Here is a 17,825-nt window from a genome sequence, read left to right as displayed (position 1 = left end):
TGTGCCACTACCTCATATCCAGAAATGTATTATAACGAACTGTAACTCAATAAGAAAAGCATGACAAAAAAGAAAAACGTACAAGAGGCTTGAATAGGCATTTTGATAAAGAGGAAATCCAAACAGCCAATGAGCATAAAAGAAAAAAAATCATGATGTTATTTAAAACCACAAGAACCTGCTACATACTCCCATTTAATTTTAGAATGTCTAATGTCAGGGAGGCTGTGGGGCAATGGAAGTAGCAAACACTGGTATAGAAAGGTGTAAAGTGGAAAATAGTTTTGTTCTAAAACTACCCATGTGTATACCCTATAACCACTCCTTTGGAGGAAAAGTAGGAGACTATAATAGGTAAAGGGGACAGATAGGGGAAACCTAGGGTGCCTGTAATGTTTTCCTTGATGTCAGGGATGGTACATAGGTATTCACCTTACAATAATTCATGAAGCTCTAAGTTTATGTTTTATCCACTTTCCAGCTTGTTTTATATTTCAAAATATAAACAGTTTAAAAATAGTACAATAATTGACTCGGTCAAGGATTATCAATGGAGGCAAATTCACTGGGTGAAAGGCTATTGGGAACAGGATATTCAACTAGCCTCTAAATATTACCCTATAGCAAACTTATTAACTTTAAAGGGGAATCCCTGGCGGGATCCTTCATATAACCTTCAAAGCAGGTTATAAAGAACATTACTGGGAAAATCAGGGATCTTTGAGTATGGTTTCTATATTAGATGACATTATACAAACGTTAAATTGCCTTATAACTGAAAGAAACATGCTGAAATAATTAAGGGTGAATTGTCATGATGTCTGCAACTTACTTTCAAATGTTACAGCATAAGGACAGAGAGACAGAGACACAGACAGAGTGATAGAGAAACAAAAAGCAAATGTGGCAAATATTAACAACTAGTGAATCCATGTGAGGGCATCCAGGTGTTCACTGCATCACTTCAACTTTTTGGTAGGCAAGAAATTTCTCTAAATAAAACAATGGGAGAGGGAATAAAAGGTTTCAAAAAGAAAAGATTTTTTTTAAAAAATATTATTTCAAGTAGTATCGGGGAGGCAAGAAGGATTAGATTACATCAAGCAGATTATGCTCTCATGAAAAATAACTGGAAATATGTAATATGTACTTTTAAAAAAGAAAAAATTCTCACAATTTGTGTGGGGGGGGATAAAAAAGAGAATATAAGAATGTTTTGTTTTGTTTTTGCTTTATACATTCATTCATTCATTCATTTTTGGTTGTGTTGGATCTTTGTTGCTGCACGCAGGGTTTCTCTAGTTGCAGCAAGCGGGGGCTACTCTTTGTTGCGGTGCTCGGGCTTCTCATTGTGGTGGCTTCTCTTGTTGTGGAGCACGGGCTCTAGGTGCACAGGCTTCAGTAGTTGCAGTACACTGCCCCAGTAGTTGTGGCTCGCAGGCTCTAAAGCACAGGCTCAGTAGTTGTGGCGCATGGGCTCAGTTGCTCCACGGCATGTGGGATCTTCCCAGACCAGGGCTCGAACCCGTGTCCCCTGCATTGGCAGGCGGATTCTTAACCACTGTGCCACCAGGGAAGTCCTATAAGCATGTTTAATATAGCTTTTTCAAATGATTAGGGGAAAACTACAGGAAGAACACATATCACAATACTGCTTTTGCCTTAAGATGGTACTATTATGAATAATATTCCCTGTTTTCCAGGTATTTTTATAATGTGCTTTGCTTTTAAAAATTTTGAGTGTGATTTGAAGATCAGCCAGATAACCACATACTATATTACTGTTGAACAGGCTCACATATTTGTACAATTAGCTGGTTTCAATGTAAAAAACAGAAGCAGCAGAAATCATACTGATGTGTATTTATTTCTTCTTGTCCTGTGAAGAATTATGGGTCACACAAAGCACAACAAATGACTGCTTCTCGACCACTGAAAACGGTAACAAAAATAGTAACAAGAAATGATGCTTTACAAAACCCACTGTAATAGAAATATACCTCATCATATATGCTCCCATTAATGTCTGCACCATAGATAGGTGCCACGAAGGTTAAGTTCTTCCAGTACTTGCGCTCCAAATCTTCATAATCCAAGTATCTCGGAGTACAATACCTGGAAAAGGGAGATGAAACAAAGCACAAAACAGTAAGACAATTTTAAGATTTTCCCTACCCATTTGATTTAAATCACTTTCTAAACAAAATTCTTTCAAAATGAAAACACTGCAGCAGCTCATGTTGTCAAATCTGACAAGTAAATATATACATGTGTTTATCATAGATCTCTGAAGACTCTAAGATTCCTAAATAACTATATGAAAACCTCATTTTTTGATGAATAAGAAAAATATTTTTATGAAAGTATCAACAATAGAAAACTACTTAATATTATTTTAGCTTTCAAAATATTTTCTAAAATCTTTAACCAATTATACCATACTAGGACATTTTAGAGATTTACATGTAAAAGACAAACATATAACTTAGAATAAAAGACTTACAAAGACAAAACATATAACTTAGAATATATGTAATTTGTTATATATAATTTAATATTTATTATTAATTATATGTAATTCACTTAAAATTTCTTATATTTTTCTATAGAAAAATTGACAAAGGACAATATCACTAAAAATCCAAGAAAGTAAAACTAAAATAAGATATTTTGCACCTATCAGATTGGCAAATGCTTAATATATAAATGGTGGTAAAGAATGAAACTTCTCTTACACAGCTGGAGTCGGGGTATATACTGGTATCAGAGTACAATTTTTCAATAGCCTTAAAAAATGTCCCTTTGGGCTTCCCTGGTGGCGCAGTGGTTGAGAGTCCGCCTGCCGATGCAGGGGACACGGGTTCGCACCCCGGTCCGGGAAGATCCCACATGCCGCGGAGCGGCTGGGCCCGTGAGCCATGGCCGCTGAGCCTGCGAGTCCGAAGTCTGTGCTCCGCAACGGGAGAGGCCACAACAGTGAGAGGCCCACGTACCACAAAAAAAAAAAAAAAAAAAAAAAATGCCCCTTTGACCCTAAAATTCAACTCTAGAAATTCATCTCAACAACATAGAGATGTATACAATGATATATGACCCAGGATGTTGCTGCAGCATTAACTGAAACCTCAAGCTTACGTCCAGCAATTAGGACTATGTTAAATAAAAGAACACAAAATAAGGCAGATCTTTCTGTATATTGACATTAAAATCTTTCCACAGTGAATAAAGCAGATTACAGAACAGTAAAAATACTATGATCCTATTTACATAACAAAAAGATCTGTAGGGCTTCCCTGGTGGCGCGGTGGTTGAGAGTCTGCCTGCCGATGCAAGGGACACGGGTTCGCGCCCCGGTCCGGGAGGATCCCACATCCCATGAAGCGGCTAGGCCCGTGAGCCATGGCCACTGAGCCGGCGAGTCTGGAGCCTGTGCTCCGCAACGGGAGAGGCCACAACAGTGAGAGGCCCACGTACCGCAAAAAAATAAATTAATTAATTAATTAAAAAAAGATCTGTAACTGTACATTAAATGGCCAGAAAGAAATATACTCTAAACTATTAATACTAATGGTTATCTCTTACATAGGAACTACAGAAAGGTACTTCTCTGTATTATTTGGATTTTGAACAATAATCTTATATTATTACCAAAAAAAAAAACCACAATGTTTCTACAGGAAAAAAAAATTAGCAAAGAAATCAACAAACTGAGAAAGCAATGGAACACACATAGTGAAAAAGGTGTTTAGCAGAAGCAGCAATCCCTATCAAGCCTACTGGACATTTTAGACTGAAGAATTATAGAACAAGCAACACCTACATCTACTGCACTGGGGATGCCAAACTGGTTATCTAAGCAATAAGTGAGAATGCCAAACAGTTTAACAACTGGATTTGAAATAAAGAGTAATTTACAGATTTAATCTCACAGGGCAACCAAAAATAAAAAGGATGGGCGTGAAAGAATCCACTCCACTTCATTCTAATGCTTTGATTAGAGGGTCCCAGTAGTAACAGACATTCCAGGCACAAGCTAAACAAGCTAACCAGAGGTCAGGGTCTGGTGACAAAAAAAGGTAGCAAAGATGCTGTTTATTACGACTTCTAAAGAAACTTCTTAGATTTTAGAAATTAAAAGCCTAAACTGCCTTTCACTATGAGAAGACCTAAAGAATCTATCACCATATACTCACCCAGTCAGGATCAATTTTTAGCAACCCATAACTCTAAGAGAGAAAGCTATAGTTGGGTATTAGCTATTGAGGTTAAAGTCTAAAATCCCTGAATATTTGAAACAAACACTGATACTAAACTTGGAAAAAGGGACCAGTTCACTTACTTGGTACCTGATTCTAATGAAACCTGGCTACAGTTTCCATCCCTAATGGACTGCCAAACAATCACGCCTATTCCACAAATCCAGCATCAACTTGCTCAAAACTGATTCAACCACACTTCCTACCCAGAACCTTTCATTCACTATAGCACAGTTGTTAAGAGATAGGGCTCCAGAACCAGACTGCTTGGATCTAAATCCAGGCTTTGCCATTTATAAGCTACATAACCCAGGACAGGAGACTGAATCTCTCTGGACCTCAGTTACTCCTGTATAAAACAGGGATAATAACAATTGAGCTGTTGTGAAGACTCCATCAGATAATTCTGTAAAGCACTTAGCTCCATGCCTAGAAGAAAGTACAGATCAACAATGTAAGCGATGGGAAGCAGCATATTACTCACCTCCACAAACTTTTATAGTAAAGATATGTTGGAGGTCTCCAGATTTTCTTTGGACTAAGTTATGTTATTAACCAAATGAGCGTGTTATCCTCTCTACCACCAAGCACATTATGTACTGTGTACCTATGCAAGGGCATGTACTGAAGGAGAACAGATGAACAGAAAGACCAGAAAAATGCCTCTTGCCTACCATGAAAATTAGTCCCATCTTAGGACCATTCCATAACTGTTATGAAGACCATGTGATCCTAGTGTAGCTGTGAGTGGACAAGTAGAGCCTTGGTTTGAGGTTTAAAACCCATTTCACTGGCATTTGAAATAAATTTTCATATGAAACTTACAGAGGAAATATAAAAATATAAATTTCAAAGGTAACAACAGGGGCTTCCCTGGTGGCGCAGTGGTTGAGGGTCCGCCTACCGATGCAGGGGACACGGGTTCGTGCCCCGGTCCGGGAAGATCCCACATGCCGCGGAGCGGCTGGGCCCGTGAGCCATGGCCGCTTAGCCTGTGTGTCTGGAGCCTGTGCTCCGCAACGGAAGAGGCCACAACAGTGAGAGGCCCACGTACCGCAAAAAAAAAAAAAAAAAAAAAAAAAAAAAAGTAACAACATTACAAAAATTATAGTGAAATTAATGCAACTCAAAAGATACATCAACTTTGAAAGAAATGACATTTAATCTGGAAATAATCTTTCAGACAATTTCTCATGATAGTCATATTTTGTAACGAAAAAAAAGAGTCCACTTTTTTTTTTTTTTTGACCACTCCACGTGGCATGTGGGATCGTAGTTCCCCAACCAGGGATGGAACCTGTGCCCAGTGAATTGGAAGCATGGGTTCTTAACCACTGGACCACCAGGGAAGTCCCTAGAGTCCACTATTTTTTAAATTATCTTTGAACTTCAGAATATCAAGAAATGTATATTCTGTTAATAAGTAAATCTTTACAATCTGTTTAATAATTTATACTACTTCAAGTATATTTTAGCTTCATGACACTATTTATTTTTTCAATCAACATATATTGAAACAGCACCTACCATGTCCCAGATACTGTACCAAGCACTGGGTACACAGTGGAACACAAAACAGAGACTGTCAGCTGAATGGCTACCTTCAGGAAGAGTCAATCTACAACTAAGCCACCAGAATAAAAAACAGAGATATGAATAAAGTAAGTGCCTAGTAAGATAAATTCCCTCTAAATAGAAAACTGACACCATGCTACGATAATCAAATGGGCTAGAGATGATAATCAAAGTTTCTCCGTGACAAGAGAACACAGGACTTTGAGACTCTGTACTCATCAATACTTTGAATCGCCATGTATTATTAACAATGATTGTCTCTGGGAGTTGAAATTACGCATTTCTATAATGTTTGAATTTTTAAATAAGCATACATTAGTTTTGTAACGTTTCTGACCTTCCTTCAAAATCCATCTCAGTAGCACCTACGAAATGAAATTACACCATTCCAATTAACTACCACAGAAGGTTTACCTTCCTTTGAAACCCCACAGAACTTTCTCATAATAATTATGATGATTTTTAAGGATATTAACCAACATTTTCTAGTAAGTATTATCTGATTATTTCCAAGTACAAACAGTCTCTTGAAATATCAAAGTAGTCAAGTAGAGGTTCCACTAAATGAACTAAGCTATTTAATAGTTTTTTTTAAAATAGATCTTTATTGGAGTATAATTGCTTCACAATACCGTGTTAGTTTCTGTTGCACAAAAAAGCGAATCAGCCATATGCATACACATGTCCCCATATCCCCTCCCTCTTGAGCCTCTCTCCCATCCTCCCTATCCGACCTCTCTAGGTCATCGCAAAGCACCAAGCTGATCTCCCTGTGCTATGCAGCTGCTTCCCACCAGCCAACTATTTTACATTCCATAGTGTATATATGTTGATGCAACTCTCACTTCGCCTCAGCTTCGCCCTCCCACCCCATGTCATCAAGGCCATTCTCTATGTCTACCTCTTTATTCCTGCCCTGCAACTAGGTTCATCAGTACCCTTTTATTTTTTTTAGATTCCATAGTATGCATTAGCATATGGTATTTGTTTTTCTCTTCCTGACTTACTTCACTCTGTATGACAAGCTCTAGGTCCATCCACCTCACTACAAATAACTCAATTTCGTTTCTTTTTATGGTTGAGTAATATTCCATTGTATATATGTGCCACATCTTCTTTATCCATTCATCTGTCAATGGACATTTAGGTTGGTTCCATGTCCTGGCTATTGGAAATAGAGCTGCAATGAACATTGTGGTGCATGTCTCTTTTTGAATTATGGTTTCCTCAGGGTATATGCCCAGTAGTGCGATTGCTGGGTCATATGGTAGTTCTATTTTTAGTTTTTTAAGGAACCTCCATACTGTTTTCCATAGTGGTTATATCAATTTACATTCCCACCAGCAGTGCAGGAGGGTTCCCTTTTCACCATACCCTTTCCCGCATTTATTGTTTCTCGCTTTTTTGATAATGGCCATTCTGACTGCCATGAGCTGATACCTCATTGTAGTTTTTTGTTTTTTGGTTTTTTTGCAGTATGCGGGCCTCTCACTGTTATGGCCTTTCCCGTTGCAGAGCACAGGCTCCAGACACGCAGGCTCAGCGGCCATGGCTCACGGGCACAGCCGCTCTGCGGCATGTGGGATCTTCCCAGACCAGGGCACGAACCCATGTCCCCTGCATCGGCAGGCAGACTCTCAACCACTGCACTACCAGGGAAGCCCCTCATTGTAGTTTTGATTTGCATTTCTCTAATAATTAGTGATGCTGAGCATTTGTTCATGTGCCTCTCAGCCATCTGTATGTCTTCCTTGGTGAAATGCCTATTTAGGTCTTCCACCCATTTTTTAACTGGATTGTTTGGTTTTTTGATATTGAGCTCCATGAGCTGTTTGTATATTTTGGAGATTAATCCTTTGTTGTTTCATTTGCAAATATTTTCTCCCATTCTGAGGGTTGCCTTTTGTCTTGTTTATGGTTTCCTTTGCTGTGTAAAAGCTTTTAAGTTTAATTAAGTCCCATTTGTTTATTTTTGGTTTTATTTCTGTTACTCTAGGAGGTGGGTCAAAAGAGATCTTGCTGTGGTTTATGTCAAAGAGTGTTTTTCCTATGTTTTCCTCTAAAAGTTTTATAGTGTCTGGTCTTACATTTACATCTTTAATCCATTTGGAGTTTATTTTTGTGTATGGCATTAGGTAGTGTTCTAATTTCATTCTTTTACATGTAGCTGCCCAGTTTTCCCTGCACCACTTACTGAGGGTTTATCAATTTTGTTTATCTTCTCAAAGAACCAGCTTTTAGTTTTATTGATCTTTGCTATTGTTTTCTTCGTTTCTATTTCATTTATTTCTGCTCTGATATTTATGATTTCTTTCCTTCTACTGACTTTGGGTTTTCTTTGTTCTTCTTTCTCTAGTTGTTTTAAGGGTAGGGTTAGATTGTTTGAGATTTTTGTTTCTTGAGGTGAGATTGAATTGCTATAAACTTCCCTCTTAGAGCTGCTTGTGCTGCATCCCATAGGTTTTGGGTCATCATGCTTTCATTGTCATTTGTTTCTATGTATTTTTTTATTTCTTCTTTGATTTCTTCAGTGATCTCTTGATTATTTAGTAGTGCACTGTTTAGTCTCCATGTATTTGTGTTTTTCATGGTTTTTTTCCTGTAATTGATTTCCAATCTCATAGCGTTGAGGTCAGAAAAGATGTACGACTTCAATTTTCGGAGGCTTGATATGTGACCCAAGATGTGATCTATCCTGGAGAATGTTCCATGTGCACTGGAGAAGAAAGTGTATTCTGCCACTTTTGGGTGGAATGTTTTATAAATATCAATTAGATCTATCTGGTCTATTGTGTCATTTAAAGTTTGTGTTTCCTTGTTTATTTTCTGTTTGGATGATCTATCCATTGGTGTAAGTGGGGTGTTAAAGTCCCCTACTATTATTGTTTTACTGTTGATTTCTCCTTTCATGGCTGTTAGAATTTGCCTTATGTATTCGGGTGCTCCTATGTTGGGTGCATAAATATTTATAATTGTTATATCTTCTTCTTGGATTGATCCTTTGAACATTATGTAGTGTCCCTCCTTATCTCTTGTAACAGTCTTTATCTTAACGTCTATTTAATCTGAAATGAGTATTGCTACTCCAGCTTTCTTTTCATTTACACTTGCATGGAATATCTTTTTCTATCCCTTCACTTTTAGTGTGTATGTGTCCCTAGGTCTGAAGTGTGTCTCTTGTAAACAGCATATATATGGTCTTGTTTTTGTATCCATTCAGCCAGTCTGTGTCTTTTGGTTGGGGCATTTAGTCCATTTACATTCAAGTTTATTATTGATATGTATGTTCCTATTACCATTTTCTTAATTGTTTTGGGTTTGTTTTTGCGGGTCTTTTTCTTCTCTTGTGTTTCCTGCTTAGAGAAGTTTCTTTAGCATTTGTTGTAAAGCTGGTTTGGTGGTGCTGAATTCTCTTAGCTTTTGTTTGTCTGAAAAGCTTTTGAGGGACCTCCCTGGTGGCGCAGTGGTTAAGAACCCACCTGCCAATGCTGGGGACACGGGTTTGAGTCCTGGTCCAGGAAGATCCCACATGCCACAGCACAACTAAGCCAGTGTGCCACAACTACAGAGCCTGTGCTTTAGAGCCTGCGAGCCACAACTACTGAGCCCACGTGCCACAACTACTGGAGTCCGTGCTCCGTAACAAGAGAAGCCACTGCAATGAAGAAGGAAGGCAGCCAAAAATAAATAAATAAATATTTTAAAAAATAAAATAATTATCTTTAAAAAAAAAAGAAAAGCTTTTGATTTCTCCATTGAATCTGAATGAGATCCTTGCTGGGTAGAGTAATCTCGGTTGTAGGTTTTTCTCTTTCATCACTTTAAATATATCCTGCCACTCCCTTTTGGCCTGCAGAGTTTCCACTGAAAAATCAGCTGATAACCTTATGAGGATTCCTTTGTATGTTATTTTTTGTTTTTCCCTTGTTGCTTTTAATAATTTTTCTTTGAATTTAACTTCTCTTAGTTTGATTAATATGTGTCTTGGTGTGTTTTTCCTAGGGTTTATTCTGTATAGGACTCTCTGTGCTTCCTGGACTTGGGTGACTATTTCTTTTCCCATGTTAGGGAAGTCTTTGACTATAATCTCTTTAAATATTTTCTCAGACCCTTTCTTTTTCTCTTCTTCTTCTGGGACCCCTATAATCCGAATGTTGGTGCATTTAGTGTTGTCCCAGAGGTCTCTGAGATTGTATTCAATTCTTTTCATTCTTTTTTCTTTATTCTGCTCCTCAGCAGTTATTTCCACCATTTTGTCTTCCAGCTCACTTATTCGTTCTTCTGCTTCCGTTATTCTGTTATTGATTCCTTCTAGTGTATTTTTCATTTCAGTTACTGTGTTGTTCACCTGTTTGTTTGTTCTTTAGTTCTTCTAGATCTTTGTTAAACATTTCTTGTATTTTCTCAATCCGTGCTTCCATTCTATTTCTGAGATTCTGGATCATCTTTACTATCATTACTCTGAATTCTTTTTCAGGTAGATTGCCTATTTCCTCTTCATTTATTGGGTCTTGTAGGTTTTTACCTTGCTCCTTCAACTGTGACATATTTTTTTGCCATCTCATTTTTTTTTTTTTTTTAATGAGTGGGATTGTGTTCCTGTTTTACTGGTTGTTTGGCCTGAGCCTTCCAACGCTGGAGTTTGTAGGTTATTGGGTAGAGCTGGGTCTTGGTTGCTGAGATGAGGAACTCTGTGAGACCTCACTTCGATGAATATGCCCTGCTGTCTGAGGTTCTCTGTTAGTTCAGTGGTTCAGACTCAGAGCTCCCACCGCAGGAGCTTCCCCCTGACCCCAGGCTTGCAAATCAAGATCCTGCAAGCCACATGGCCTGGCAAAAAAAAAAAGAGAGAGAGAGAGAAAAATAACAAAGTAAAAAATAAAATTAGACTAGGAAACTAACAGATATGTTAGAAAGAATGTAAAAATAAAAATATAGATGAGTCAACAACCAGAAGGTACATCAGCAACACAACAGTAAAAAAGAGGAGGAAGGAAAGGAAAAAAAAAAAGGGGGCAGGGGAAGGCCTTGGCAGATCTGGGCAGTGGGTGGGGCTAATGCTCAGGACCCACGGGGCTGGAAAAGGCCCTGGGGGCTGTGGGCAGTGGGGCGTAGGCTCAAGGAACAGAAGGGGCCCAGGCATGCCCCCCAGCCCTCCTCTCAGAGGGCAGGGGACCTCTCCTGGGAGCCCAGCAGGCTTCCTGGGCTCGAGTGGGTGGGACAAATGCCCTCCTCTCCTCTCCTGCACCTCTGGTCTGGGATCCGGGAGGGCCTTTCCCACCTGCCTCTCCTGATCTCCCCGGCCTCCCTCCTATGCCCCCAGGGCCAATGCGGCTGGTAGGGTGGGGGGGGGCACCTTGGAGAGCAAGGGACCAGCCTGGGACCTCAGCAGGTTCCCCATGGCTGAGTGGGCGGGGCAATTGCCCTCCATTCCTCTCCAGCTTCTCCCGGAGGGCCCCTCCCACCTGCCTCTCCTGATCTCCCCGGCCTCCCTCCTATGCCCCCAGGGACCCACGTGGCCTGGAGAGGGGTTTTGTAAGCTATTTAATACTTTAAGAATGACTCTGGAAATAGGCACTAGAAAATGGAGAACAGAATATGGTAAACAGTTTGTACTTATAAAAAGTTGGATAGGGACTTCCCTGGTGGCGCAGTGGTTAAGAACCCACCTGCCAATGCTGGGGACACGGGTTTGAGTCCTGGTCCAGGAAGATCCCACATGCCATGGACAACTAAGTCCATGTGCCACAACTACTAAGCCTACTCTCTAGAACTCACGAGTCACAACTACTGAGCCCACATGCCACAAGTACTGAAGCCCGCACACCTAGAGTCCATGCTCCACAACAAAGAAGCCACCGCAATGAGAAGCCCACACCACAACAAAGAGTAGCCCCCTCTTGCCACAACTAGAGAAAGCCCGTGTGCAGCAACGAAGACCCAACGCAGCCAAAAATTAATTAATTAATGAATTAAGTTAAAAGAAAAGAAAATATCTTTCTAACACTGGGTTAGGAAAAAAAAAAGTTGGCTAAAATTGCTTCTGCAATCTTGTTTTAGCATTGAACTTATTAAAGAGTTCTTAAAGAGTATAAAAGCAAACAAGTCTAGTCCAAATAAAAGTTTCACATTCTCAATCAATGAAATCTGAAACAATGAGGCTTTACTAATGCCTATGAAAAAAAACTCAATTGTTATAAAGCAGAAACTAACACACCATTGTAAAGCAATTATACTCCAATAAAGATGTTTAAAAAAAAATTCAAGAGGGACTTGAATTAATTATAAAATGTCTAATTGCTTTGGATTAACCAGAATGCTCCATAATAGGAACTTCACACAGAAAAAAGATTTTTCAAGTACCATCAAGTGCTTACTATGTCAAATATAAATTTTTTTTTAAAGATATCAACTAAATTTATCCAAAGGACTTAATCTCATGAATACCCATCCAGAGAATTTAGACACTGATGTTTTTTGGTTGGATGATTGGTTGGTTGGTTTTGGGGGGGTATTTTTTTTCCAGATTAATATTTTGATCTAAGGCCTTAACCACCACATCAGAAACTTTAAAAAAAAAAAACATTGGGGGGGCAATTTAATAACAATCATAACTGTGATCGTTTCTAAAATATATCCACAAATCCTTTGATACACCTCCCTTCAAGACTTACAGCTTAATTCTCCTCCCCTTAAGTATGGGCTGCATTTGGCTTATAACAAATAGAATATGGCAGAAATGACAGTCAAGAAACAGGTCATGAAAAGACATTGTGTCTTCATCTTGGTAACTCCTGGATCACTTGCTTTGGAAGAAGCCAGCTGCCACAACACAAGGAGCAGTTCATGTGGCAAAGGACTCAGGACTCCAGCCAACTGCCACGTAAGGGGAGCAATCTTGGGAGAAAATCTTCTAGTCACAGTCAAGCCTTCAGGTGACAGCAGCCCCAGCCAACTTGAATGCAACCTCAGGAGAGGCCCTGAGCCACAGCCACCTGGCTGAGCCACTCCCAGATTCCTGACCTTAAGAAACTGAGATGTTAAATGTTTATTGATTTAAGATACTAAGGTTTGGGGTTATTCGTTAGATAGCAGCAGGTGACTAACACAATACTGGTGGCCCTTCAAGTCATTCAAGGATTTTCTTTTTAAATTACTCGTCTTCTAATATATATAACTTATCATTTAAGACTTAAACATTGTCAGGACTTCCCTGGTGGCACAGTGGTTAAGAATCCGCCTGCCAATGCGGAGGACACGGGTTCGAGCCCTGCTCCAGGAAGATCCCACATGTCATGGAGCAACTAAGCCCGTGTGCCACAACCACTGAGCCTGCACTCTAGAGCCCGCGAGCCACAACTACTGAGCCCGCGAGCCACAACTACTGAGCCCACGTGCCACAACTACTGAAGCCCGCGTGCCTGTGCGGGAGTAGTTATACCATGGAAATAGGCAAGAACCACAAATCAGGGTTCCCCCACCTCCCCGGAAACTTGTTGGAGCCCATGCTCTGCAACAAGAGAAGTCACTGCAATAAGAAGCCCACGCACCACAACGAAGAGTAGCCCCCTGCTCAATGCCAACTAGGGAAAGCCCACGCGCAGCAACAAAGACCCAACGCAGCCAAAAATAATTAATTTTTTAAAAAAGAGGAATGCTATTTAAAAAAAAAAAAGACTTAAAGATTGTCACATACAGAAGAAAATTTGCCTAACAAAGATGAATCAAGTGTAGAATCAAAAACTCATGGCAACTAAAAGATAGGAAAAAAACCATTTACAAATATTATGAATGAGATGATAAAACGAGGAACTAGTTTTCCCTAGCAGTAAACTAAAGTAAGTAGGCAGGCAACCACCTGAAAAACAGAAAACAGTAACAGTTAAATGAGGACTGAAAGAGATTGTGCAGAAGACTCCTGCTTTTCACCACAAGCTCCCATCTACTTGGTTACTTACCATGTTCACCTATATCTTCGAAAGAAATAAAAATAGTAAACTGAATCTACTCACTTGCCACTGTTGGCCAGCTGCCTGAACTCCTTCACTGTCATGGCTTTTTTCTGGATGTTGTATTGAGTGAACAGTCCTGACTGCCCTGTGACCATCTGCTGAATTGGCGCTGGAATAAGCAAATTGTCAATGTCATCATAGCACTGCCTTGGCTTCCACTCCTTAGGAGGAATAACCTAAAAGTAAAATAATGAAATATTATTTGGAAAACATTCCAGGTAGTTATTTAGCTTTTCTATTCCAACAGAATACAAGTGAAGAATTTCTCAGCATTTATATGACAAATGTGTAAAAGAACTGTGAAGATTCACATTAAAGGAAATGCTTGCATTCTCCCAAATATTCACCATACTGACATGACTTTTTTAAAACAGCAAAATTTACTGAGTACTTACTATACAAAATACTGTGCTTGTATTAACTTATTTTTTAGTGGCTACTGTTAACCTCTCTGTTTTAAAGGTAAAATTGAGAGACACACAAAAGTAAAATAACTTGCTAGAGTTCAAGTGCTGTTTATAGTACCATGAGAAAAATAAGTATTGGTTTAGTTGATACCTTTTCTTTAAACACCTCTCACACAATATGGCAAATCAGACTGGTGTGCAAGTAAATGTTTAACCAACAACTTTCCAGGGAGGTGGGGGAACCCTGATTTGTGGGTTTTGCCTATTTCCATGGTTGTAACTACTCCCATCATGGCCAATTTGAGCTTACCAATGTGATGTCACTGAACATGGGGTTGGAAAAGATGTGCACTCTCAATTCTCATGTGCCTGTATGAAGTAGCTCAGCACACCATTGCTTTCCCATAGTATTTCAACACTTAATTACTAACAATGGAAAGATCATCAACAGTAAAACCAAAAATACATAATCATATGATCAAAAATTAGAAGGAAGTTACGAATTGAGTTATGAATTTAGTCATGTTATGAATTGAGTCAAGTTATGAATTGAGTCATGGTTTATAGCTGGAATTTATCCACCTTTAGAAGTTATCTTAATTTTTAAAGACAAACTTCTTTTAAAAATTTAATTGCAAAATATAGATAGCACACATACAAAAAATGCATAATCACAAATATGTAGCTTTGTGAGTTATTATAAAGCAAACACCAGAGTACCCACTGCTCAGGTGTGAGAAGTAAGATACTTCTGGCACCCCAGAGATCCTGGTACCCTTTTCCAAATACATCCCCCTCTTACTCAAAAGATGGTCACCATCATGGCACTTACGCTATTAATCTCCTTGCTGGGCTTTATAGTTTCATGTCTGTGTGTAAACCCTGACAACAGTTTTTTAAATGTACAGAAACATAAGCATCCATATATACATACATTCTCTTTTTTTTTTTTTTTTTGCGGTACGCAGGCCTCTCACTGCTGTGGCCTCTCCCATTGCGGAGCACAGGCTCCAGACGCGCAGACTCAGCAGCCATGGCTCACGGGCCCAGCCGCTCTGCGGCATGTGGGATCTTCCCGGACCGGGGCACGAACCCGTGTCCCCTGCATCAGCAGGCAGACTCTCAACCACTACGCCACCAGGGAAGCCCCCTATACATACATTCTTTATCTTTTATATTTTACTCAATTTTTTTGTGAGATTCAAATATGATGACCTAGGTAACTGAAGTTCATTGACTTTCATTCCTACTTAGTACGCCTTCGTATAAATATTTATTTGTAGGGGTGACTACTTGGTGGTCACTTGTTTTTTTTCTAATTATTGGCAACTGCAAACAGCACTATTAATATTGCTGTATGCATCTTCTGCTGCATGTGGGCACACGGTTCTCAAATACATACACGCACAGACCCTCCTAACAGTGAAACTACTGGGACATAGGATATGTACAGATCAAACTTAATCGTTATTACCAAACTTTTGCCAAAGTGGTTGTACGATTTCATACTCCCGCCAGCAATGTGTGAAAGTTCCTGTTGCTCCACATCTTCATCATCACTTTGCATTGTTGATCGTTTAAATTTTAGTCTTTCTGGAAGGTGTGTAATGGTACTCAAGTTGGATTTTATTTGCATTTTCTGATAACTAAAGAAATCTCTTCATATATTCACTGACCCTACAGATATCCTCTTTCGTAAAGTGCTTATTCAATCCTCTTGCTCATTTTACTATGGCACTGTCAGTCTTTTTCTTATTAATGTATAGAGATTCTGTATATAGTCTGGTTATTCTTAGAAGAATGTGTGTGTGTGTGTATTTGCAAATATCTATATGTATGTGTGTGTACATATATCAAATATCTTCTCTTACCCTGTAACTTTCCCTTCAACCTTCTAAACTATATTTTGATAAACATAAGCTCTTAACTTTAATGTAATCCAATTTCTTCATTTTTTTGCCTTGATCTTCTGTTTAAAAAATATGTATTTTCCTACTCTAGGGCATGAATACATTCTATTTTGTTTTCTAAGAGTTTTCTAAGAGTTTTCAGGTTTTGTCTTTCACATTTTATCTACACTGCACCTGCAACTAGCTTTTGTGAAAGCTTTAAGTCAAGCTTCGTCAGATAAGAAAACCTGGAGTCGGGGAAGGAGTGACTTGGCCAATGTTATACACCTGATAAACGACTCTATTAATTCAAAAAAGAGGTGGGGGGAGCAGTCAAGTCTAAAATTAATTTTCATCAGCAATATGGAAATATTATACATTTTATTTTCTCCGAGGTATGTTAGCTTAAAATGAGCTAAAAATACATACTCAGTATCTTAAAAGCATATGGACAATCGCACCAAATGGATATGGATAAACATATTACATTGTCTTGATCACATATTGAAAGGGGAGAGGGCAGTATTTAAGAGTGTTATAAATACTAACTTTTTCTTCATCAGAAATAAATGTGAGTATTCCAAAATATAAAACATAGATTTATCCAGGCTCCTGTTTAGAAATATATCTACAATCAAAATCAATATTATGTTTAGACTTAAATATTTTCCTGTGTTGTGAAAAACAAGGCAGTTTTTCACCCCCAAAAAATTCTGAACCAAATTTTCTTCTCTCAAGTTAAACAAGGAATACATTTACAAAACTCTAAATATTACCTTTGTGAATATTTTGTGCATGTGTTCATTTACTTCAATTAAAATGTTCAGACAGAACTTTAAAACTCTGTAAGCTCAGGCGTATAACAAAAATCTTATTTTTTAACTATAATTTTAAATCTTAACACGTCAGATTTTCTTACATAGGAATCGTAAGCACAACATACTTAGGACTTTATATATATATATATATTTATATATATATATATATTGCATATTACCATCTCCCCGACCCCAGCCTGGGCCCTATACCAGTAAAATTGTCCAGCTACAATCTGTATTTGCACTACTTATCCTGAACTATGTTGCTATTACTATCATCTACCAACTGAGAAAGGAGCAGGAGGAGGAAGGGCGGTGCTTCTCACACTCTTTCTTCACCTTTGGGCACAGACAGCTATCTGCACCCGCTAGGCTACTTGTGAAGCTCTGTATTATGCATAACCTCAGGCCCAGAACAGGCTACGTCCAGAACACTGCTGCCAAAGAATTTAGCCATTGCTCGTATAATAATGCTTCATCATAACCTTTCTCCACAAAAACAGTACAAGTCTTACATTTAAGGACTCTGTCACTTTTCACTTTCGCACCTGGACCACCAACTTTTTAGACAAAAAGTCAGGGTGTCAAACCTCTCACTCTGGAAAAAAAAAGTTAAATCTAAAGTATAAATCTAAAAAAATGTCATCAACCAGACTACCCTGGTGGCGCAGTGGTTAAGAATCCGCCTGCCAATGCAGGGGACACGGGTTCGATCCCTAGAGTCCGGGAAGATCCCCCATGCCGCGGAGCAACTAAGCCCGTGCGCCACAGCTACTGAGCCTGCGCTCTACAGCCCGCGAGCCACAACTACTGAGCCCTCGTGCCTAGAACTCATGCCCCGCAACGAGAAGCCACCGCAGTGAGACGC

At 39.1% G+C, this 17,825-nt stretch overlaps 1 protein-coding gene across 5 annotated transcripts in view; it reads right to left on the bottom strand.

The window, feature by feature from the left end:
• The window catches only part of KDM4C (lysine demethylase 4C), a 409,962-nt gene that overhangs the window by 350,743 nt on the left and 41,394 nt on the right, over positions 1 to 17,825 (bottom strand). For all 5 annotated transcript variants that reach the window (XR_009564329.1, XM_030877155.3, XM_030877156.3 and 2 more), the window contains 2 exons: positions 13,844 to 14,019; positions 2,001 to 2,115 (listed from right to left, as the gene is read on the bottom strand). Coding sequence is in view for 4 of the 5 variants with exons in the window: in XM_030877155.3 (XP_030733015.1) it covers positions 2,001 to 2,115; positions 13,844 to 14,019 (291 nt within the window). In the remaining variant the exon portion in view is untranslated. The remainder of the gene's footprint in view (positions 1 to 2,000; positions 2,116 to 13,843; positions 14,020 to 17,825) is intronic.

The sequence above is a fragment of the Globicephala melas genome, chromosome 6 (genome assembly GCF_963455315.2).
Source record: "Globicephala melas chromosome 6, mGloMel1.2, whole genome shotgun sequence".
Taxonomy (NCBI): Eukaryota; Metazoa; Chordata; class Mammalia; order Artiodactyla; family Delphinidae; genus Globicephala; species Globicephala melas.
Note: the sequence above shows the minus strand (reverse complement) of the source record. Positions and strands in the feature narration are given on the sequence as shown.